General features: G+C 38.6%; 1 protein-coding gene across 1 annotated transcript in view; it reads right to left on the reverse strand.

Annotated features, from left to right (window-relative positions):
- Nucleotides 1-12,212: 12,212 nt before the first annotated feature.
- Abcd2 (ATP binding cassette subfamily D member 2) overlaps nucleotides 12,213-25,956 on the reverse strand; it is a 39,986-nt gene continuing 26,242 nt past the window's right edge. The window contains exons 7-10 of the mRNA XM_036209015.1: nucleotides 23,666-23,811; nucleotides 18,660-18,744; nucleotides 15,004-15,129; nucleotides 12,213-12,597 (exon numbers count right to left, since the gene is read on the reverse strand). Coding sequence (XP_036064908.1) covers nucleotides 12,378-12,597; nucleotides 15,004-15,129; nucleotides 18,660-18,744; nucleotides 23,666-23,811 — 577 coding nt within the window. The 3' untranslated portion in view covers nucleotides 12,213-12,377. The remainder of the gene's footprint in view (nucleotides 12,598-15,003; nucleotides 15,130-18,659; nucleotides 18,745-23,665; nucleotides 23,812-25,956) is intronic.

Genomic DNA, 25,956 nt, shown 5'->3' on the forward strand with positions numbered 1-25,956 from the left:
ACCTTCTTCTCCCCAAGTTGCTTATGCTCATGGTCTTTACCACAGCAATAGAAATCTTAACTAAGGGACGTCTCTTCCCACCCAACGTTGAGATTAATTTTTATTTTTTCCCCATCAAGTCCAGTTAGTGTTACCCAAATATTCTTGGGCATGGGCTTGCCCTGGTGTGTGGTCAACCTCTCAGGTTCACACTGTTAAAGAAAATTGACTTTCTCTCCCAGCAGCTATCAAATGAAAATAGCTCCATAGTGAATGTGGGACCTCCTGCTCATCTTCCCACTTCTATTCTGGGATTTTGTCTGGTGGGTTTTGCACAGGTCTTTTGTAGGCTATCACAATCACTACTAGTTCATATGTGTGTCTATCTAGAAATCACTCTTTCCTTGATGTTACTGGCCACCTCAAGCTCTTACAATCCTTTTGCCCTTCTTCCACAAAGATCTCAGAACTTTGCAGGGAGAGATGTGATCTAGATGTCCCATTTAGGAATGAGTACTCCATAGTCTTGTACTCTCTACACGTTGAGCAGTTGGAAGTATATATGTAAATCTCCATATACTGGAAGCAAGAGCTTCTCTGATGATGGTTGAAAGGTGTTCTGGTCTATATGTGTAGCAATAAATAATTAGGAGCCATTTTAATATTATGTCCACTTAGCAGAATAATAGTATTGAGTTCTCTCCTAGGGCTTATAACCTATCGAGCCAAAATTTCTTGACCTTGTTAACAGTGCCAGGTGTGGTTTCCATTTCATGGTGTGGGCAATATATCTGATCAGGAAGTGGTTAGATACTCCCATAAATTTGTGTCATTACTACACCAGTTAGAATATCTTGTCAGGTCAGTCATTATTATAGCTTACAGGGTTCACATCTGGGTGAGATTTGTGATTCCTTTTCTCTTTCAACAGTGTGCATATTACATTTCAGCACCATGAACACTAGTCAGTAGGAATGAAGTTTCCAGGTAAGAACCAGCTTGATTGCTTCATATTCTGTGATTCAAGTATTTTTACCAGTAAGATCTTACTGTCAAGTTCTGGAGAGTAGCCAAGAGTATTGTGTAGCTGGAGTTTTCCTGGTCCTGCCTAGCCCACAGTCAGGACAAATCTCTCTCACCCGCCAGTCCCACAGCCATTCAGACCCAACCAAGTAAACACACAGCGACTTATATTATTTATAAACTGTATAGCCATGGCTCAGGCTTCTTCCTAGCTATTCTTATATCTTAAATTAACCCATTTCTATTAAACTAGAAGTTGCCATGTGGCTTGTGGCTTACCGGTACCTTATATCTCCCTTGTCATGGCTGCAGCTGGCAGTGTCCTCTGCCTCAGCCTTCCACTTCCCAGAATTCTCCTCTCTCCTTGTCCCACCTATACTTCCTGCCTGGCTACTGGCCAATCAGTATTTTATTTATTAACCAATCAGAGCAACACACTTAACATACAGAACATCCCACAGCAGTACTGACAATAGCCTATAACACTTAAGGAGGTATATTTGACCCTACTGGCCAACAACTCAAAAGTAAGTAATCTATTCCTGATAATCTGGTTTTATTTTCTAGCATGGGGTGTCTAGTTGGGGGTATGGTTTCCTTCTCATTGCAGGATAATTCAAATAAAATGTGAGATTATCTTTTCAAATTCTATGAAGAATTGAGTTAGAATTTGATGGGGATTACATTTAATCTGTAGACTGCTTTTGATAGGATGACCATTTTCATGATGTTAATCTTTCCAATCCATGAACATGGGATTTCATATTCTTACGTCTTCTTCAGTTTCTTTCTTCATCATTGTCTGAAAGGGTTTTTTTTTTTTTTACATAATTCTTTTACTTCCTTAGTAATATTTATCCAATATGTGTGCTTTCAAAACTATTATAAATGGGATTCTTCTTCTGATTTCTTTTGGTGCCTGTCCTGGATCTCACGCTGTAGACCAGGCTGGCCTCCAACTCACAGAGATCCACCTGGCTCTGCCTCCTGAGTGTTGGGATTAAAGGTGTGCACCGCCACCGCCCGGCTCTTCCTCTGATTTCTTTATTGCTATGTTTATCATTTGTGTATAGGAAGGGTACTTATTTTGTGTATTAATTTTGTATCCTGCTACTTGGTTGAAGGCATTTATCAGCTATAAGAGTTTTCTAGTACAGTCTTCGGCTCTTTTATATACAGAATAATATCATCTGCATATGTAGATATTTTATTTCTTCTACCCTGTTGTCATCCCCTTTATTTCCTTCACATGTCTTATCAGTCTAGCCAAGACTTCAAGAGTTAGACTGAACAGGAATAGTGAGAGGGGGCATCCTTGTCTTGTTACCTATTTTATTGGAAATGCCTTGAGGTTTTCTACATTCAGAATGATTATATTAGTTACTTACCAATTGCTGTGACAAAACACCCTTACCAAGACAATTTATAGAAGAAATAGCTTAGCGAGGACTTAGAGTTTCAAAGGGTGATTTTGTTAGCATCATGATGGGTATCATGGCAGCAGGCAAGTAGGCATAGTGCTAGAACCATAGCTGAGAGCTTACATCTTGACCCACAAGCATGTGGTGCATGCATGTACGTATACACACACACACACACACACACACACACACACACACACAATCTTACCAAGAAATGCATAGAATAAAACAGTTCAAAATGATGATTTTTTTTTTTTAAATTCTGGCTAACTCATGACGTAGTTAGTCTTATCTCTCCTACCTTTTCAACTTGTTTCAAATGCCAAACCCCTTGAGTTTTATCAATTCTCCTGTGAGCTTGGCTTTGATAATTACTCTCCATTGGTTACCAACTTCTGATGGCCACCACTTTCCTCCTCATCTTCAAGCCTCTTGTCTCTTTTGAGAGTTCTTCAACTGCCAGCACACTTCATGTTCCCCAGAAGTTCCCAAGCCAAATGCTTTTCTGAGTGTGCCACCTGTCTTCATTGTTTATGACCCATTTTGTACTCAGATAAGACAGTTGCTCAACTTTGTAGTTTGTCTAATACTTCCATAATACAAAGTAATGATGAAGTTGAGGGAGGAGATGCTATTTTCTCTAGTCGTATAGTCACTGATAAGGTGCTCTTGTTCCAGGAAGTAACTCCTACCCATGCTTGGACAAGAAACTTCAATTAAACTCTGGACCACAAACAAAAAGATGATATGAACATAGGAGGGGACTTGTTGCGAAAAGGGGTTTCATTGGGAGAGTGATGGAGGATGACGTGAGAAAATGGGGGATGAAAACAACTATTCATTAAATAAATATATGAAACGGTCGGTCAGTAATTTTTTTTAGAATTTAAAATAAACAGCAAGTAATAAGTAATTAGCAAAAACAAAGCAAGAAATATGCATTCAAACAATGTACAACATAACCACTTGTATCAAAAATGTATTTCAACATCAAATGGCAAGTTTCAGCCTTGTAAAAACTGAAATTACTTTTGGAACAATCTACTAGCTGATCTGTGAGCTCCCAGGAATTTCCTTCCTCCAGGGAGATTAGAGTAGACCTTAATAAAGAAGAGAGAATTCCGGCTGTGGTAAGTGTTAAGAATACGTAGACTTATAAAAATGAAACTGGGGAGGAGATAGACAAAGCTTCCCTGTGGGTCTGGACACACAACCGTCTATCTGAAGAAGCAGGAGGAGTAAGCCGAGGCAGCGGCGGAAGGTCAGAGTTCTTCATTTCAGATATCTTGTTGTTGCTCAGAGCCGGGGTGCTCATGCGGTTGAACAGAGTGTCTCGGGTCAGGCAGGACCTGTACAAGCTCCGACTGCTGTACGCCACCCTGTCAGCAGCACAGACTACCTTGCCGGTTCAACCCTCTTGTTTGAAGCCCTTGGCGGCCCCATGCTCTCCTCCCACAAGCTCCCTGTAGCAGCAGCAGCAGGGGCTCCATGTCCCCGGCTGGGCTGTGGCACCATCCTAACAGGTAGTAACAAGGGCAATGTGGGCCCAATTGTGGCCCAAGCGTCACTGCGGCCTGAGGACCAGTTCCACTTGGCAACGACTTGCTCCTTTGTCCACTGTGGCTGTGCTCCCATACCTGTGGCCAACGCTGTGTCTCTAGATCTGCTTCTCTCGGCCACACTTGCTGTTCCATCCTCCATCTTTTCCACCCATCCCCTAGTCCACTATTCTTGATAGCCTTAAACTATGGCTATTCAACGGCAGACAATTTGTGTTTACGAGTTTATTTGTGTTCATGTACACAGTGAGTTACTCTATAATTGTGGAAACAAACGAAACTATAAACCTAACCTGGGTGAATCCCAGGGAAATGAAATAATCTAGAAATAACAACAAAATCCATAGAGTCCAAAACTGATGTGTTGTGGGAAACCAGGACGGTGGCTACATTAGAGGTGGAGGGACACGTTGGTGATAGGAAGCTTCATGATGTAAGCCTCTGCAGCACTGCTGGTGGGCTTTTTTCTCAGCCTGTGTGGTAATTCGCCTGGTGTCGGATTTGTGATAATGAATCAAACTGATATTAAGGTTTTGTTGTTGTTATTATTGCAGTTTTCGACCTGTGTTTACTCTCACATAGCATTTTTAAAAATCCATTAAGAACAGGTCAATGGAATTATTGAAGAGGAGTTAATGGCAGAAGTGTCGCTAGGAGGAAACAAATGTTCCTTCAACTTGACAGTATATATTCAAAAGCTATGATTTAGAAAGCAAGAGAAGCAGGGGTTTTGGTGAATAAGATGCCAAAGATAACTCCTAGGAGCAACTGATGTCTGCAGGAGAAGAGGTAGTCCTCTGAAAGGGCAATGTATGGAGAGAGTGATGGTTAAGGTGAGGGGATACTGGAAATGGAGGGTTTGTCAATGGCCAGCCATGGGAAGAGAAGAAAGGGTGTATTTGTTGCACTTGGTCACAGAGCAGGGAATGTTTGAAAGACTAGTTGTTGAGAAAGAAAGAACAAAAGAGCAAAAGAAATATAGTGGGATTGCTAAGTGGTGCTGGGAGTTTCGAGATGAATCACCCCGAGGGTGTAGTAAACCAAGGAGGACGTGTCTAGAGGCACCCAGCTACTTCTGTGTGAGTATAAAGAGAAGCAGTGATCCAGATCGTGGGTGTTTGGAATTTTGCCAGGTGGGTCTGGTCCATAGCATGTTTTGTTGTGGGATAATCTTTTTGAACATTGTGAAGATATGTCTTTGCCAAGGCACCTTCTCATTGGTTTAACAAAGAGCTGAACAGCCAATAGGAAGGCAGGAGAGGATAGGTGGGACTTCTGGGCAGAGATAGGAAAACTGGGAAGGAATCAGAGTGTTGAGCCAGGGAGACACAGAGGAAGTTGAATGTACAGTACTGAGGAGAGAATGAGGCACATGGCAGAACATAGATTAATATAAACGGGTTAATTTTAGTTATAAGAGCTGGTTGGGAACAAGCCTAAGCTAAGGCCAACCTTTCTCATACTTAATAAAAAGTCTCTGTGTCATTATTTGGGAGCTGGTAGTCCAAAGAAAGGTCTGCTACAATGTTTGAAGTCCTATAATTAATTAAAATACACAAATAAGAGATTGAAACCATGTATGGTGGTGTGTGCCTGAATTTCTCAGCACTTGGGAGGCTAAGGTGGAGGGATTGTGGGTTTAACTCCAGGCTGAGCTACATAGTAAGACCCTCTCTCAAAAACTGAGCAAAACAAAACAAAACCCCCAAATGATAATGTGCCAAAGTCCAATTTTCCACCTCATTATAAGAAAAAAGAGAGCACTAATAGGTGCAGGCTCCAGAGTTCTCTGGATAAGGAACTTTCATGTGAGAAGGTAAGAAAGCAGAGGAGGTCTGTATCCAGAGTACTCTCCTCTCCTCCTTAATCACCTTCGCCTACTGATGGTGCCTCAACCTCATGAGGACATTTCCTTGTCCCATCCTTATCTTTTACTCTTCCAACTACCCAAGTCCCTTTCTCCTCTTTATACACTCTCTCCATGCGCAGAGTGTAGAGAAGAAATAACTATGAAGCAGACATTGTTAGGATCCCCAGGAGATGTGAGTAATGATGCAGCTTTCTGTAGCTGTTGTTTTACATGTCATGTGTAGAATTATGTTCCCAATACAGAAAGACCATACAATGTCAGCAATGCACCAGCTTGCACTTGCAAATAGAGTTAGAGAGACAGACATAGGTAGACAAGAAAAGTGAAAGCAGTCTCCCTGAGATGATAGCTTCTAGTTATCAGAGGAGAAAAGGTGGAAGAGGACTGAGGAATAGGGTCCAGTATCTAAACGAGACCAATGGTGGAAAGTGGAGGACACAGGGACCACATAAAATACCAAAGCCAAGTGCATTAGCACACTTCCAGCCTTAGGCTCTTCCCATCTCAAAGGGATAAAGCTGTTGCTTTCCTTTTCTCTGTGTCTTGGTTTTCTGCCCTTCCTGGATGTTTAACTCTTTGTACTACCCAGGGAATGAACTCTGCAACTCCCTAGACAATCCCCATCATCCTTATTATGTTTGGACTCTTGGAACAACAAAGAAAGCAGCTTTATCCTTGGCTGGTACCTATCTCTTTCTTTGGTTAATACCACCACGCACATATTCATTCAGCCTCTCTATCACTATTTAGTCCAAAAACATAAGGAGTAACTGACATGACTCACACATTGACCTCTGACCTCCAGTGACTCACATTTGGGGTATTTCAATCCAAAAGGATTTCCAGTTGCCCTGAATTCTCCTTTCCCCCTTCCCACTTCATAAAACACAATGATCTCCTGGGTGATTCTGATTAGATTTTTATTGACATCACTCATTTTTTTAGTATGGGTGTAATTGGCAATAGCTATACTCACATGTCGATCTCTCCCCTGGCACATTGTAAACACCAATATATTTAATCTAAAGGAGTCTGAAACCTGAGACACAGAAAAGCTAGTTCAGAAGCATGCTCAGCCTGAGGTTATAGGAGGATCAACCAAGAAGCCAAATCAGCTATGGCCCAAGGCAAAGGAGAGTGTTGTGCTTCTAATGTGCTCAACTATTAGTTAAATCCATTTCTGCCTTAATTTCTTATCATTGAGAGTTAGCCATCATTATTTGTGGTTCGGACGGTATTAAACTTTATGTAAACATTAAGAAAGTAGGAATCTGACCACGTCTCTAACTTCTCTTACTCACAAAGACTTCTGAGATGGTCAGTGGGATCCATAAAAACAGCAAGGTATAGAGATTACTGGACCTTGTCCTTATGACACAAGGAATGTTGAGAGGCACTCAACAAAGCAGAAAGAAGAATGCACACCTTGGAATTTGGGGGGCTGGAGAAGAAAGAGAATGCAAGTGGAACTAAGTAACTCAATTAGAATAGTTAATGTAACATCTATTTTCTGCAGTATCAGGGATTTAGAAGGGATATTTGCAGCAGGGCCATACAGATCTTCTCTGTATCATTGCATTTTTAGTAAATGTGCTGCTGATATGAACAAAACCATTTGTAGTACTTTGCTAAGAGCATCCTGTTGAAAATATCAGAAGAAGTGAACTAATTCTTAGTGCAGAGAAGAGAAGAAAAAGCAGTAAAGAACACCAAGAGTCTCAATTTTCTGATGAGAAAAAAAGGGACAGCATGAACATTACAGTTCTAGTTACAGGGAGTTTAACATATATGTGAAGGGAAGCATGAACTCTATCTCTCACCAGTGACATTATTCATTCTTACTTCATTTTCTTTTTTTTATATATCTTATTGCCACATTCCAACTCATTCATTCACTCCTCTGTTCATACCCTATTGAACAAGCATTTTTTAATTGTCTCCCACCTGGCATGTGTTTTCCTATGTGTGATGAATATTGCAGTTGATAAGAGTTTGTGTATCATCTAAGAAGAGAACGTGATAGGCAGACAAAAGCATTTTTTAGCACAGTGCCAGACATAAATTGAAATTTAATGCATAATTTGAACTAATAGAGAAATTATTACTTAAGCAACTATTATTTGGGAAATGTTATGCGCAATTATCCACCATTTTTTTGTTTTTAGACATGATCTTATCCTATAGTCCTGGCTAGCCAGGGACCTACTATGTAGGTCAGGATGTCCTCAAACTTATGGTGATCCTTCTGCCTCTGCCCCTTAGATGATAGAACCAGGTGTGAGGCACCACCACCCAATGTGTAACTAAAGTATATATAGTCACAAACCCAACAGTTATAATACAGAAATAAGGAACTTTATATCACTGGAATAGCTTGTAGCTCCTCTAATAATCAAGATTTTTCATAGTGATTAAAGAATTTGTCATGAATCTCATCTTTGTTCCTTTTCTGCTGCTATGAAGAGACACTACAACTGAGGCAACTTATAAAAGAAAGCATTGGATTAGAGGCTTGCTTACAGTTTCACAGGGTGAGTCCATGACCATCATGGGGGGAAGCATGGCAAGAGGCAGGCAAGAAGGCAGGTGCTGGAGCAGTAGCCAAGAACTTACATCTTATCCAAAGATGGAGGCAGAGGGAGAGTGAGACTGGGTCTGGTCTTGTGAGCTTTTGAAACCTCAAAGTCCACTCCCTTCCCCCATGAGATACCTCCTCCATCAAAGCCACACCTCCTAGTCCTTCCTAAACCTTCCACCAATTGGGAACCAAACCTTCAACTGTAAGAGCCTATGGGAACCATTCTCATTTAAACCCCGGAAGTGTGGAGCTCAAGTTCTGGCACATGAAGTGCAGACTGAGGGATGATGTATTTATTCAAAGCCACGTTCTTACTTAGCTTCAGACTAATTCTCATCCCGACATGTTTTTCTCATTCACTTTCATCAATAGAGCTCAAGTTCATAAGGGGACAATTGCTTCTGAAGTTTTCGCATTAAATGGTGAGATCTCTTTGTACCAGGTAATCAGAAAAGTCACCAGGAATGAAGAAGGTGTGTTTTTAATTAAAAAAATGTGCATCCACATGAACGCGTTCATGTGGCAATATTTAAAGTTCACATACAAACTTTCAGACACTGTATGGGGACAGCAGCATTGTGGTGTGCTGCGCATGTGGAAACATTCTACACTCAATCCAGGGGCGCTTTTGCTCACAAAGTAATTATGTCAGAGGTGTCTCTTTAAATAAATAATTTAATAACTGTTACCATGTTTACCACATCTCTAAGCATGTAACTTCCTCTGGGTTTTGGTTCTACCACATAACAAGCTTTTGAGAGTACACTGGCTAAAACAAACAAACAAACAAAAACCAAAAAAACCCCTACAAACTATTTCATACATCAAGATAAGCTACATCTTTCACAAATCCACACTTTTACTTGGAATTAATGCCTCAAATAAAAACCAACACATTTCTTCATACCTTTTTTGACACAACAATATTTGGGGCAAAAGTCAAATTACCATCAGAGGGAAAACATTCCTGTGTAAACACGGGGTAATTTGGGTTGGTTTTCAAGTTAGATCATTAACCTTGTGATTCAAGAGCATTTTAGAGATTATCTTGTCTATAAGAGTGCACACAGCTTCAGACTCATGCTTGGCATACCACAGCATGCTGCAGAAATAGAATGTCACATTTACATGAAATGCAGCTCATGAGTTAACCCCCCAAATAATCAGGCTCCATAAATTCACACATTTTCTAAGAAAAAAAAAGTAGTTTGACGACTGAAGTTATACTTCATTTTCCTTTGTCCTATTCAAACAAGAAGATGCCTCAGTGGTCTCCATGTTTTCACAGTTGAGCCTGTCAGAATATCAGCTCTGGTCTCCCACTTTGGAAAGAGTGTTGTGGTCCATAACACAAGTTCACATCAGATTCCCCTTCCAAGACAGAGGATATTTAGTCTCAGAAAAAGTAATTCAGATAATCAGTAGTTTTAAAAAAAGATACTGGAAAACAGCTTGTTTGTCTTGAAATTTGAAGATTTAAATTCTATGACTAGAATTTTAGTATAGAATTTTAAACATCTAATGAGTTATCTTTATTTCACTTCAGCTCATGGTAACATCTATCAAATAAGGTCAAGTTTGTAGTATTGACATTGGCATTCTTTGCAAAGCTTAAAAAATGTAAGATAATCAGGTCTTAAATGGTTTAATTTTAAATCATGAAAATTATAGTTCCCAATGTGAACTTCAACGTTCCTCTGGTGCCTTTAAAAGCTAATGTAAGACACTTGCTTCAAACACTTCCCCTTTAGCATGGTAACCTGGCTAATTGCTGACATGGTTGTTAGAGATTAGGGAATCCTTTTAAAATACAAGTATCACTCTCCAGTTCTATGCTTTCTCTAAACAAAATCTTCAGTTCTTGCCCCACATTTCTAGTAGTAAGCAGTAGTAACAGATAAATGAAAAATCACTGATTATTAATATATCTTCTATTACTTCATGTAAGGTGGTTACATTTATTGATAATTCAAATCCCTGTTTTGTGGAACTGAACAAGGGGACATGCTGTAATTTCTTACAGCAATCATTGTGAATGACTTCCAGGTAGTCTATTTCCCAAATAGCCTATGACAGATGAGCATCTGCTAAGATTATGTCTAAACGCGTAAACAAAATCTGAAGCCTCTATGACTGTCCCTTTTAGTTTTTCATACATGTCATCATGCCTGAGAGAGGGCGAGGGTAAAGCATCAGTTACGGCTCTGTACTCCAGTGCACACAAACAGGTGAGACCCATTTCACATGACATACTCACATAGATTGTTTCTCATCATATCCAGCAATATGAAACGTACCAGAAGTACAGTGTACCGCCCTTCTGAGTGCTGATGCTGCAGAAGCTCCAACATCAAGGAGACGGACGGACATAGCTGCAGTTTGCTGACTTCCTTGGTTCGTTCAAAGTCAAAGACCAGCGACCATTCCATTTCCTACTCAATTTTCATTTCTTGCAGACACTAATTAAATAATAATGTTAACATTTCCAATTTTCATTATCTTTACTATCTTTCAGATTTATTTATTTTTAATGAATGCTATGTATAGGAGTGTCTTGCCTGCATAGATGTATGAGCGCTACATGAATGCAGAGCCCTCGGAGGCCAGAAGAGGTCGTCAGATCCTCTGGCACTGGAATTAGACATAGTTTTGGAGCCACCATGTGGGTGCTGGCAATAAAATTCAGGTCTCCTACCAGAGAAGCAAGTGTCATTTCTCCATGCCCTCAACTGTATTTATTTATCAACTTTGAGCTTTTCCATTACCTCCTACTCTGCCCACAGTTCCATTTCCAGCCACCTACCTGCTCTGGTCTCATTTTTTATTGATATTATAGTCCAGTTACATTGAAGGGGCCATCGGGCTAACAGCACTGAGTCAGCTTTGACCTCTACATTGTCTTCCAAAATAAGTCACATGATTAAAATAAATCTGAGTGTCTGTTTTCTCAGAAACAAGTGAGCAAAAACTGATAGGCCTCAAAAGATTGCTTCAAAGGCAGAGTGAAACGAAAAGAATGTGGGAGTACCTCCAAACTCCAGGACCCGTATTTAGGACATTAATCAAGTTTTTAAAATGTTTCTTTGGGCACAAAGCAAGCAGGATTTCTGCATAAAAACTGAAGTAGATAGCAGCAGCCAGTATAAGCATTGCCTGGATCCTCCTCCTCTCTGGGGACAATTCTCTTTTTTAAAAATAAAAGGGGGCAGGGTTGAGGATTTAGCTCAGTGGTAGAGCGCTTCCCTAGCAAGCTCAAGACCCTGGGTTCGATCCTCAGCTCTGGCAAAAAAAAATTAAATAAATAAAAAATAAAATAAAAGGATTTTTTAAATAAATATGCACAATTCTTATTAAAGTTATTTTTTTGTGTATTAAGATGCTCAGTCTGAAAATTTTCCATACAGTACTTTATGCTTGTCTAACCATGTTTGCTTTCAATCACTGTCATTAAAATACATTTTTTTCATATTGATTTTTTTTTTTAAATCAAACAGTCTGTTGTTTTGTACACAGGTTTAGCTGGCCACTAGCAATGCTGATTATGGACTTCAGGTACTGCACCTACTGTCCGTAGTAAGTGGGCTGAAACAGCACTCCACGTTCTAATTCTGAGCACCTGACATCAACCCAGTGCTGCCTTTACTGTTCTGTGTCAGGGTTTTCTCCTGCATGAAGAACTGCAGGCCACACACATTCCTAAAGATGGTCCTGTTTTATAGGTGAGCTGGCCTTTCATTGGGCATTAATGGAAGTCATGACTAACCTTGACTAATGCATTTGCCTTTTTTTTTTCTCCAAAAAGTCATCTTATACTTCCTTGACGCTAAGATCATACAAAATACTTTTTGCTGGCTTGCTTTCTCTGCACTCAGCTTAACAGACGGCATGCAGTGAAGAGAGTCTCTGAGGCTTTACCGAAAAGTGAACTTAAAACGTGTCCAGGTAAATCAGGGTGAGTCTTTCTCCTTTTGGTCTGTTTTCAGCACTGAGTCTTCTCCCAAAATTTTACATAGTTCATTGAGTCTCTGCTGCATTTTGGGAATTCCAGCTAGCTGAGACTCTAACTTCTGTTTTTCTTCACTTAATGTTAAACGGATAGCGGTGTCCAGCTGTTCAAAGCGCCAACCTCCTTCGCCATCAAATTGTAATAAATGAGTGTGGTACTTCCTGCATAATTAAAATGAAGTGTTAGTAGCCATAATTTTGGAAAGCTATTTTAGCTATAGAATTTTCTAACCTCCCTTACTACGACAAGTTTTAGCAGAGGTGGATATTTTACATTTGAATTTTAATGTTGCCTCAGAAAACACTGTAATTTTTCAAGTCCAAAGTCTTTTATTTCTAAGAAATTCTTCTTGATGTTACTGAATTTATTTCATATTTCAAGTACATATAATTTACAAAAGAAGACTATTGTATTAATTTACCCCCATAACCCAGTATGTCTTCTGAATCAATAACAAAGCATTCTTAGAATGCAAGTAAGGAAAAAGAAACTGAGGGAAGACAGGACAATTTAAATGATCATATAGAGAAAAAAATTAAAGAAAGTAAAGGAAACACAAAAGCAACTTCTTTGTATGTAATACCATCCTCTGGGATGGATACCATGTAAATACAGCTTTCTCCGTAGTAATAATTTAGAATCATTTTTACATGCCTGCCCCCAGGAATCTTTTAAAGACATTCTCTTGTTGCCACATAGACTCATTCTTTTTTCATGGCTCAGCTACATAGGAACTGCTGACAGGTAGAGAGATTTGTATTGAAAGACGGGAGGCAATCCATCTCCTAAGAGAAGCCAACCCTACTAGCAGAGGACTTGTCAGGTGTGTGAAGTGAGTATGGCTGGCAGAGCTGTGAGTCACCATGGTGAGTCCCTTTTATGTGGCCACTTAGCATAACTGGCTCACGATTCTTCAGTTTTGATGTCTTCCTTCAGTTTTTCAACTTATAATTATTTCACCAAATTATTATTTATTATAACTCGTCAGCCTTCTCAATCAGCTCCCATCTTATATGTGGATGTTAGCTGTTTAGCTTTCAATAAACAAGCTACAATCCTTATAACCGCAGAGGTTAGGTATGGAGCAAGGGATTCAAAAGGAGGAAAGGAGCTCCCAAGGAAGGGGAAATAGAATAGATAGTTGTGGATGGATGGATGGATGGATGGAAGGGCTGAATGAGAGGATTAAATGGAGAAGGGAAGGAAGTGGGTGAAGTAGGGAATATGGGAGGGGTAGGGAAAACTAGGGCCATTTGAGGAGTATGGAAAGCTATTACAGTAGAAATTTCTTAAAATATATACATCTATGTGAAACACATCTAAATGGAAACACCAAGTAATGGGAGAGACAAAGCCCCAACATCAACACTACCTGCCACCAAATGAAACCTCCAGTGCCAGGAATGGAATACATCTAATTGAATTGCTGGCTAAAGAGGCCCCATGGAAAGCCACAACAACTCAGGCCATGTTGTTTGGTTGCTGTCCACAGAGTGATGGTAATGCCCTATTGCTGAAGACAACATTTACATAGCCACAGAGAAGTCAGGCTGGTCTCTACCTGGATCCATCACCTATGCTGACTAGTGTTCATGGTACTGGAAGGTACTCTGCACACTTGCAGAGGAGAAAGTAATACCAATCCAGCTCTAAATCCTGTGATCTACAATGATGACCTGCCTGCATGTTATTCCTGAGTAATAATAGCATGAATGTTGTGGGAGTAACCAACCACTATCTGACTGGATTTAAGGCCCACTCCATTACATTGAACCCTTCCCAACAGATGGCCAAGAACCTAAGACTAGATAGGCCATGACCTAGGGGAAAACCAAATATGACTGATCTGCTATAGAAACTAACAATAAAATCACTTCTAATGACATTCTACTATATTCATAGATCAATGTCTTATTCACCATCACTACAGAAGCTTCCTCCTGCAGTAGCTGGGAACAAATACAGAGACTCACAGCTGGACATTGTGTGGAGAGTAAGAGGCTTTGGAGCACTCAATCCTATATGGGATGTCTCCATAAAATCCCTGCCCTCCCCCAAGGTCTCAGGGAACCGAGAATGAAAGATTTTAAAAGCCAGAGAGGAGAGAGATCTCCGAGGAAATGAGGCCTTGTAGATACAACAGAACTGATGCACATATGAACTAAGGAGGCCTAAACCAGATGGGGTTCCTATGCTGAGAGAAGTGGACACAAGCCCCCATCTCTAGCCCAAAAGCTATTTCCAAGTAACAACCATTTGCAAAGAAAAAAAATACTTTTCTCCAATGGAGGCTCACTGGGGCTACAAACCCCATTTTAGGGCAGGCCCATGGCCAACACAGACCAAACTCAATCTTTCTGCAAGGGTTTTGTCTAATAATGCTTTATGTGTTTTTTTTTTTTTTTTAAACCTTACAGGTCTTTAGCTTATATATTATTGTTTCCTACTTTGTAATTTTATGGGATTTCTGAGTGAACCAACAAAGTTATCCTTAAAAACAAAAAACAAAACAAAACAAAAAGACAAATAGAGCATCCATCCTAGAGTAGGATCCTAGAGGCACCTACCACAGAGAAGGTCGGTGCGTTATGGACAGTAAGGAAATCCCAGCCCCTACAGCAGCCTGAAATATCTTCCCTTCAACATCAATGCTCACAGCGCTGGTACATTCATCCAGCAATGCGTACTTTGGTCTGAAAGAAAAAACAAATAGGTGAGTGAGTTTTCTCTGGAACTGTGTCTTTCTTTGGGCAGGAGTTGTATCCTGACGACCTCAGAGGTGATCAGGAGAATGTGACATCATTAGTCAGGGTGGTAAGTGACAAAGCAAAAAGCAGCGGTTTTTTTTTTATTATTTTATTTTTCTACTTGGCCAGCAACCCAACCTAGCTTAGTTAATGAGACTAAAATCAACATGAACACTCTCATTTGATGTTTTCATTTTAGTTTTGAAAATTAGATTCAAAGTTTTTCAGGACAGTTTTTTTTTTTTAACCATGAAATTACTTTTATATATCTATTTTTAATTTTTAATTTTTTTGAGATTATAATTACATCACTTTTCCCTTCCTCTTTTCCTTTCAAGTCCTCCCATATACCCTGTTCTCTTTCAAATTTAAATTCAAATTTAAAATTCATGGCCTCTAACATCAACTCAGTAGAAGCTTTTCATTTTACATAAATAACCGCTTAGTATTATAAGTTGTTTTCTAACACATGTTTGCTGATTAATAGGACCCTGTTACCTGTTCTGGAGATGGTGGTGAAGGCTGATAGATAGAGGAGTTAAAGGCGTTTCTAATGCCCTATAGGATTGTGAAACCATTTAGTGACTACTGTATGATGATATTTTATTTGTACTGAAATGTGATTTTATTTTTATGTTAATAAATAAAGTTTGCCTGGGGGTCAGAGCTAATAGCAAGCCATAGCAGAAGCTGGGTGGTGGTGGCGCACACCTTTAATCCCAGCACTTGAAAGGCAGAGCTAGTCGGATCTCTGTGTGTTCAAGGACACAGCCAGCATGGCGATACATGCCTTTAATTTCAATACCAACCATAGAAAACCTGGAGGTCTGTATAGACAGGCAGTGACGAGGAGGTCATGTGGCTGGGTTTACAACAAATGAGAAGGCAGAACAGAAAGTTAATAAAAGGACAGACACACAGGAAGTAGCCCTCTTGCTGAGGGGAAAGACAGCAGCGGCAGTGAAGGGTAAGGTTTTTAGCTCTTAGCTATTGCTCTGATCTCGTTGGCTTTTAACTCTGCAATTGGCTCTGTGTTTCTTATTTAATAAGACTGTTCATCTACATTACTGCACCTTCTCCACAACAGTGGAGTTGTTTATTATATATCAAATATTGTTTGTCTCTGGGTTAACTATTGTGATTTTATTTAAGTAGAAAAAGTGAAGAAACGTATACAAGAGAATAATTTAGGTAAACTTTTCTTTTTGTATGAAGCTCTTTTTGGCACTCTGGTTATTGCATTTTGTCTTTTTAGAGTGCTTTGAACTAAAGAAGATATGCTGTTTTGAAATAGAAAAAGTTTATTTTATATTCTGTTGTTATAGCAACTTCTAGTCTAAGGAATGTAAGATGAATCATATACTTGTTTTCTTGGCAGGGTTAGACTCTGTGAGTGTGTGTGTGTGTGTGTGTGTGTGTGTGTGTGTGTGGTGTTTAAATACATCAAACCACACAGCTGGGACTGGTCACTTACAGAACTAATACTCACAGTGTTAAATGACATCATCTCTTAGATTTTTTGTTTCTTTTTTGTCCCCTTGCTGTATCACCAATAGTGTACAATATGTGAAGGAACAAAGCTATCCCACTTAAGACAGAATTTTCCTGATCATTCTTTAAACATTAAAATTATAAGACTCTCATAAAGTATATTCTATTGTAATGCTTAGTATAATTTCTGGCCAGAGTTCTCTGTTTTCACCAACTCAAATCTTTCCTATCAAAGCTCAGTATGTATTGTAATCTCCTTATCATAACCTTATTGTTGACCCTGTGAGGATGGGAAGAAACATTACATTTTTCCTTCACTGTATTTAATTTTCTAATTTATCTGATTCTTTTGTAAAAGTGCTGCCTTTTAACCATGTGCTCGTCTCCCTTCATCTCACAGAACTGACCTGATCTTTACTCAATATTACATTATACCTACTACATTTCACAATCACAAATACCAATTATTCTAAATTACAGGTACTTGAAATCTCAGGTTATCTTATTAACACAGAGAAGTGGAAAAATGGTCACATTTGAAATCTACCACATCACCCTTCACAGGCTGTGTTGCTGATCATGTTACTGAGTATTTATGGATGAAACCCAAGCCAATTCACAGAGATAGGCTAACAGCTGGGCATAAATGTCAAGCTGCAGTTTGCCCTTGAATCTCACCAGAGAGAGCAGCATTTCAAAACACAACATGAAAAGTCCAGAGGTGGTAAAATTCAGTTCTTTTTTTTTTTTTTTTTTTAAATACTCTCTATTCTCAGACTAACAATGTAAATTTATTTTACATAATACATATATTAAGACAACTATTTTTTCTCACTAAAAATCATAGCTATACATAAGATTGCATGGTGTATGATTTCATTTATGTGAAGTTGTAAAGCAGATAAACCAGAACAGATATGGACATGTGTACAGGGGATTCAGAGCCATTTCCATGTTAATAAAAGCATTCTCTATCTTGGTTGAGATGTTGGTTACATAATGTACCTACATTTATAAAAATTATTGAATTATATACTTACAACATATACTTAGTGCATACATATTATAATAATGATAATGAACTCAGGCTACCTATTATATAATAACAAAGAGAGGCATATGATGGTATATGAAACTAAAGGAGGGATATAAATTGGAAATTATGAAACACATGAAGACAATTAAGATTACCATCAACTTGTGTGTGCTAAGACCAGGAAGAAATTTATTCAATATGTTAACAATGCTTTTGATAGCTAATGAGATAGGAAATTTCTAATTCTTTATATTCATCTGTGTTTTCTAGATAACATATAATTATGGCATATTCTCCTAATGATAAATAATATGTGCCATCATCTTAAACTAAAACATCTGGAGAGTCTAATACCAGAAAAAATAAGCAAACCTAAAAGTATAAATTTTACACATCTTTAGTAAGATATAATTTTTAAAAATGTCATTCAGTTCCTCTACCTTTGTTTTATTAGATTTATTTCCTTACAGTTATTCACTTGTATGTGTGCGAGTGTGTGTGTCAAGGTACTTGTGGAAGACAGAGGACAATGTGCAATAGGTGTTAGGCCTCTCATTCCACCATGTGGGGCTAAGGCAGTGGTTCTCAACCTGTGGGCTACGACCCCTTTGGGGGTAGCATATCAAATATCTTTCATATCAGATATTTGTGTTACAATCCATAATAGTAGCAAAATTACAATTATGAAGTGGAAAAGAAATAATTTTATGGTTGGGTGGTCACCACAACATGAGGAACTGTATTAAAGGGTCATAGCACTAGCAAGGTTGAGACCCATTGGTCTAGGAGATCCAACTCAGGTTGTCATTGATGGAAGGCACCTTTAGCCACTGAGCCATCTCTTCAATCTCCCAGTCAGATATTATTTAACCTAAGATGGGACTACTCAATTCTGCTGAATACTTTATGTCAGTAATGGATCATAGTTTCCTGAACACAGCACACTTACTTATGATAAAACATCCGTGCCATACCCATTCTCTGCTTTTCCCCTCCTGATAGGACATCTTTCCAGTCCATAACAGCATCCCATCCTAAAAACAAACAAACATAAACAAATAAACAAATGCATACATACATACAGTTTATGAATACTTGGTTCATTTGTTACTACATCTAGTTTGGACAAGCAATTCCTGGCCTGCTCTGATTGAAAACAGGAAGAGCTTTTGTCAAGCATATGGATGGATTCCAGAGCCATATGCATGAGTATTTTATTTTAAACATGATATTCTTTAAAGAGAAATAATTCCTTCCACTGATAGACATCTTGAAAGAGTTGTACACGCTGGCACTCAGTAACATCCATTTGTTTCTCAGTATGTTCAAAGGGTTGATGTACATATGCTGATTTTTGAGGGTAGGGAGAGAGGAGATCTAATAATTTGCATAGGACAATCACCAAGCCCTAAAACTGTGGCAGGGGCTAAGTTAAACAGTTCCCACATGCCTGGTATTCTAGACAAGTCTTTTCACTCTTCTGCAGCTTATAAGATAGCTGGTTTTATTTTCACTTTACAAGTGGCTCATGCAGAATTCATGGAGCAATAGACACTTCTGAGTTTAGACTTATCTAATTATCAGTTATCAGATTAGAGCTAGGGTTTATATTTAGGTTTATTTAATGTTTTCACAGTCTGTGCAGCCTATCTGTTAAAACTTCTTAATTACTGATTGTTTGACATTCATTTGCAATGTGAGCTTTTACTTTTAAAATTAAGGAATATCTATGAAAACTATTTTTCATATTTTATGAAAATATTATCAGAAAATTTAAATGAAAGCCCAAATTTCACAATGGCATATATTATGGCTCCATTCTGAAAATGTGTACACACATGTCAGACACACATCTGGGAGTGGGATTATGAGAGTTTTGTTTTTCAAGTTAACACATTTGTAATATTTTAATATTTTTATGACTATTTTACATAATTAATTAGAAAATATTACTTAAGAGCAAAACCAAGGTCTAATTTTTGCAGACTCCAATTTTCAGAGAAGAAAATGACTGCAAACTTGACAATACTGAAGGCAACATTTCCACAACTTGAGTGTTGAGGGTTTAATTATCCCCTTGGAAAAGGGCCACATTCCATGCATCCATCATTCTCTCTCAGCTGCCTTTCATAATTATTAAAATTTCTAAGTAGATTTGGTCATTGGTTACAGGAAGAAGCAGAGTCTTCATTGTTCTAACTCTAGGTGCCTTAAGAAACAAATTAGCAGATCAATTATTTAACTCTACTGCTAGTCAAAAGGAAGAATATGAATTTATCTTTTAGCATGCAAAAGGTCAGAGTCATGGACAGAATAATGTATGTTAATTGATAAATCAGAATTCATCTTTATTTTTTAAACATTTTTTTTCTTTTAGAAATTACTACAAATTTTAGAAAGTGTAAAATTAAACCAGGCACAGTGAAACCTGCCTGTAATCCTGGGTCAGCAGCAAGGGCAGGAGTGTCATCAGCTGGGGGCCAGCCTGTGCTATACCCCGATACTCTGCCTCAGAAAAAAAAATCCTGAAGTGATAAATAAGAAATTAAGCAGAGTACAGAGATAATAATTAGAGAGAACAAGATGGAAAGATGGTTTAAGGATATATCTTAAGTTATTTTAAAAATTTTAATCACGTGAAAGTGTTCTCTCTTCCAAAACTTAAAAAGGAAATACAATAGAAGTGACATATAAAATAGTGCAGGGTGGGGAATAATCTAGGAGGAGTTAGGGGAGGTGCAGAAATGAGAGAGAAGAAAATATAATACTGGGACCAGAGAGACGGTCTTGTGGTTAAGAGCATGTACTACTCTTGCAGAAGACCCGAGTTTGATTCCCAGCCCCCATGTCAAGTGGTCTCACGACCACTTACAACTTCAGCTCCAAGGAATCCACCACTCTCTTCTGGCTCCCTAGACACCTGTATTCAAGTAACCTTTCCTCACAAAGTATATACACACAAGTAGAGAGGAATCTGTAAACAACAATCAATGAAGTAGCATCTAGAGTATTAAATAAAACATTATTTCCCACTGACAACATCCAGTCAGCATCTTCAGAGGGATCACTGTTCATTTCCTTGAGTAAACGTCTAGAAATTATTTAAAAATAGATCCTTAAAAGATTATATTACAAAACCCCTCAAAATGCCAGCTTGCTTCTGGGAAGAAGTGTTGAAATAGTAATTTTATGTGAGCAAACTTTATAGCACTTGTGAAATGAAAGTGCTGACCTGAGGCATGGGTTTAGATGGCAACACTACGAAGAGTGCTCTGGGGAGAATGATCTGTTCCCTGAACTGAGAAACAAGGCATGAGAGAAAAGGTTTTCAGTCAAGGGAAAGTTAATTTTTACATATTTTAATAAATTGCACCCTTTGTTCTACTGAACCCAGAGGGCTCCATCAGCATCCTTGGCAACAGTCATGATGCCTGATGCTTATTCACTGAAACTAAGACAGCTAAGAAGAACATCATTCCCCTGCTTCCTGAAGATGTATAAACTTTGCATTTGTGTCTATTTGTTTCCAATCTACTCTTTTCTGTTCTGAAACCTACTTATGGAAATGAAATGCTAAGCCAAGAATTAGCTAATCTAAATAATTCCAATAGGAAGTTATACAATAGTAAGTGGAAGTATGGTCCTGCATTGCTCAGTGGTTCTCAACCTGTGGTTCATGACCCATTGGGGTTGCATAGTAGCTATCCTGCATATCAGATTCATTATGATTCATAGCAGTAGCAAAATTACAGTTATGAAGTAGCAATGAGAATAATGTTATGGTTGGGGGGTCACCACAACATATGGAACTGTACTAAAGGGTCGCAGCATTAGAAAGGCTGAGAACCACTGCCTTAAATGCACCATGTTTAGAGATTAAGTAAAACTAGTTTCTTAGGAAAGATATATTTATGTGAGAATACATAACAGTCCTCATGTCTAAGAAGGTAAGAGACATACTATGTGCTGTGTGCTGTACGACAACAGAACACAGGCCATGCCTAGTGTTGAACATGGTCTTTCAAAGTGAAATCTGCATTTGAACTCTGTTCTATCAGTTGTTATGGGAATTACAGTAAAGTAGCCACCCTGAATGTAATCTGTACAATGGAGACAGCAATGCATCATCAACGGGCTTCCATGAACATTAACGGAGACAATAGGTACTTGTTTGAACATGGTATATTCTGGGCAGCAAATGCTCAACAAACCATAACTGTTGCTATTATATCACTAAAGTCTAGGTACTCCTTTCTTTTTTTTTTTTATGGGAAAAAGAACAAACACAATTTGTTATATATGCAAGGAAAAGAAGTATAAACCTCTAGGCTTGGAACTTAAAAATAGTTCTAGAACTTCCTGACTTCTAAAAAATACTAGAATATTTTGTGTTTATTTTCAATTTCTATTTAATTATGGAATTCCAAACTTTATTAGTTTGCCCATAATATGTAGAATTTATACTGTTAAAGTATTTTGAAATTGGGAAGGGATTGACCATCTGATGCTAAAGAAAAAAATCTACTTTCCTCAGAGGGCAGACATCATAAATAGAAATACAGTCATAGCTTTCTTCCTGCTTTATTTACCTATTGGAGAAATTAGGTCACTATTCATGTTTCCTTGTTACACATATGCCACCACAGTAATACTGCACAGAGAGTTTCATTTAATATTCACAGAAAAAAAGAAAATGTTTCATCTTTTTACCATTGAAGACAGAGAGCTATGCTAACTAGGATTGGATTCTTTCACTCTGAGTAAAAGTCCATATTCTCAGGTACTGTCATATATGGCTTTTTTTTTTCACCAAAAAATAATATAATTAGGCTGGGGAAGAAAAGCATGAAATCCATGCATGCACAACTCAACCTAGACTTCTGGCTTGCTTTTTAAGTAATTTTCTGGGCTATTAAATCATATGACTTACCAAAATAGTTGAAAGAATAACTTTTAGGAAATAGTTAGATTGAAAGCTCATGTGTATACATATTTCCACTCTTTCATATATGTCTTACTCTAAAGAAACCTACAATGAAGACGTTTTACTTGCTATGTAATAATATATAATATTAATATATATATATATATATATATATATATGAAAGATTGTGGGATTGAAGACAAACAAGTGTGTGAGAACTGCTTTCCAAAATTATATTTAATGTAAGCTGAGAGAGCTTGGCAAGCAAATAGTTCATGGTAGACTTTACATACATCGAGAATGATGGAGACCTAAGGAATACTTAAACATTCAAATATCAAGGTTTTTAAACACTAGAAGTGATGTGATGGTGACTGGTAAAAGTGAAGTGTGCCATATTAGTTACAAGACTGGCAAAACCAGGATATCTATAAAGGAAAAAGAAGAAATTTCTTCTTATGTGCTTATGGTCTGATAATATCATATTATCACAGACTTCATACATGCCTGGGACAATCATCACTGTAGTCACCTTGACTAGAGTTGGAGTCACCTATTGTGTAGCACACCTATGTGTCTCTGTGAGGGTGCTTCCAGAGAGGCTTGACTTACAGAGAAGATATGGTGCAAAGCTCAGGAAGGGCAAGAGGGAGAGAAGGAGAAGGCCTGAAGCTTTCCCAGGAGAGACCTGTGCTACAGCACATCCTCCACACCGCCACAAAGTGACACCCCTGACACCTTCAGCAGAAGGATAAACCCAGGCCCTAGGTTGTTTCTGTTGGGTATTTGATAACTAGTATAAAACCTAAGATTATTTATTTAATTAATTGAATTTTTTGTTTTTAGACAAAGTTTTGATGTATCCCAGGCTCGTCTCACATTTGCTGCATAGGGGAGGGTGACTTTGAGTTCTTGATCTTCCTGCCTCCATGACCCAAGTATTGAGATTACTGGTGCATATCATCACACACAGCCCAAACTTGCTTTGTAAATAAAGTTAAACCACACTTTAAAAATATGACATACTCTACCTCCTTCTCTTTGAACTATGTGGTAGAGGTGGACACTGTGCAGAATGCCTTCCAGGTCTTGGTCAGTGTATCCTTTTTCATGCATGTCATCCACTGAGTCAGGATAAATGACTTGATCACGCAGACTTCCAAGAGACATGTATGGCCTATAAAACACCAAGCACACGTGAGTCCTGGTGCAAAGGTATGTTAGCTTACCCAGGGTGATGACACCCTACTGGCTGGAACACACCAGACTTTAAACCCTCAATTTATAGGATTATATTATGTTTCTTGGAAAGACTTCAAAATAATACCTGGTTTATAAAAAAGATACTGAGATATACATACAGAAAAGCTTTTGTAAAAAACCATTTGATGCTGGGTGTTGGTGGTGCACGCCTTTAATCCCAGCACTCAGGAGGCAGAGCCAGGCAGATCTCTGTGGGTTCGAGGCCAGCGTGGGCTACCAAGTGAGTTCCAGGAAAGGCACAAAGCTACACAGAGTAACCCTGTCTCGAAAAACGAAAAAAGAAAGAAAAGAAAACAAACCATTTGATATTTTCTACAACAAAAATAGTTTGTTTCACCATTGTGATGGGTATTCTTGTTTCTTCACTTGACTAAGCCTGGAGCTAACTAAAACCCACATGTATGAGTATGCTAGCAAGGAGTTTGTTTTCTTAATTAAATCATTTGAAGTGGGAAGACCCATTTTTAATCCTGATCTTTTGATTCCACATTTAACCTGTGCCACCCCTTCTGGTGACAGCCTATGGATAGGGTATGGGAGAAGGAAGCTTTCTCTCTTTGCCTGCTTGCCATCACTTTGACAAGTACACTCCCTCACTGATATTACAACCTACATGTTGGGATGCCGGCATATACTGAAGACCAGCTGAGCTATCCAGCCTTGTAGACTGAACAACCAGATTCTTGCACTTCCCACTGGTAGACAGCTGTTGTTGGACTGGCTGGACCACAGCCTGTGAGCCACTTTAATAAATCCCCTTTATCTATTTTTTCTTAAATAAGTCAATATTTATCTGTCTGTCTGTCTGTCCATCTATCTTCATTCTGTCAGTTCTGTTCATTTAGAATACCCTGACTGGCACAGCCATATTTAATAAAGATTGTTTCTGTTCATCTAAAATTATTTTCATGAAACACAAAAGTTGGAGTTTTGACAGCAATGTAGATGAACAAATTGAAAGACAAAATATTATTAATAATAAAATGTAAATTAATATGACTGGGTTTTCTTCTTTATCAGATTAGCAAAAAAAAAAAATCCAACAGCTTGATAATTCAGTCAGCTGATGGGCCCATGGGAAAAACAGATGTTTCCATAAAATGGTGAAAACCTAACCTCCTTGGAGGAAATCTGGCAATTTGACATGTCATTTGCCTTTTGACCTACTTCTGGGAATTTTCTCAGAGAATATGCTCCTAAAAATGTCAAAAAGGAAAACTTGCCTATGCTTACCCATGACAGTGCCATTTGTAGTGTCAGAATATCCAAAGCCAAGTTAAAGGACCAGGCAAGAGAATCCTTGAGTCAACTATCTGCACCTACTATGAGGACTTCTGTCTGCACCTACTATGAGGACTTCTGTCTGCGCCTACTATGAGGACTTCTGTCTGCACCTACTGTGAGGACTTCTGTCTGCACCTACTATGAGGACTTCTGTCTGCACCTACTATGAGGACTTCTGTCTGCACCTACTATGAGGACTTCTGTCTGCACCTACTATGAGGATTTCTGTCTGTGCCTACTATGAGGACTTCTGTCTGCACCTACTATGAGGACTTCTGTCTGTACCTACTATGAGGACTTCTGTCTGTACCTACTATGAGGCACTAAAGAGGCCAGGCAGATACACATGGAGTAATACAGAATGAGTTCTGTGATCATCATTCAGCTGAAAAGGAAAAGGTGAAAGTGGATCTAGATCAGGATGTCTCACTGAAGCTCTGACTCACTGACTGATGGATGACTTGTCTTTGCCCATGGCGTCCTGTTGAGGGAAAGTTAGTGGCATACCTGGTCTCTAGCCACTAGATGTCAGCAGCATCTCCTCAAACATGATTTTAAAAAGTGTTGTCTACAAGTCTCCACAAGGGACAAATACCCCTAGGTTACAAAGCTGTCCCCAGTTGAGAAACACTGGTAGACAGTATATCACCTTTTATGAAAAGAAGATGAAGGATGATATAAAGACACACATTTGGTTACACCTACAGAAGGAAACAGAAAAAGCAAGCCAGAACCTTGTGAAAAGGTCACCCAAGGTAGTGAAATGCAAAGAGTA

Source organism: Onychomys torridus, chromosome 16, assembly GCF_903995425.1.
Source record: "Onychomys torridus chromosome 16, mOncTor1.1, whole genome shotgun sequence".
Lineage (NCBI taxonomy): Eukaryota > Metazoa > Chordata > Mammalia > Rodentia > Cricetidae > Onychomys > Onychomys torridus.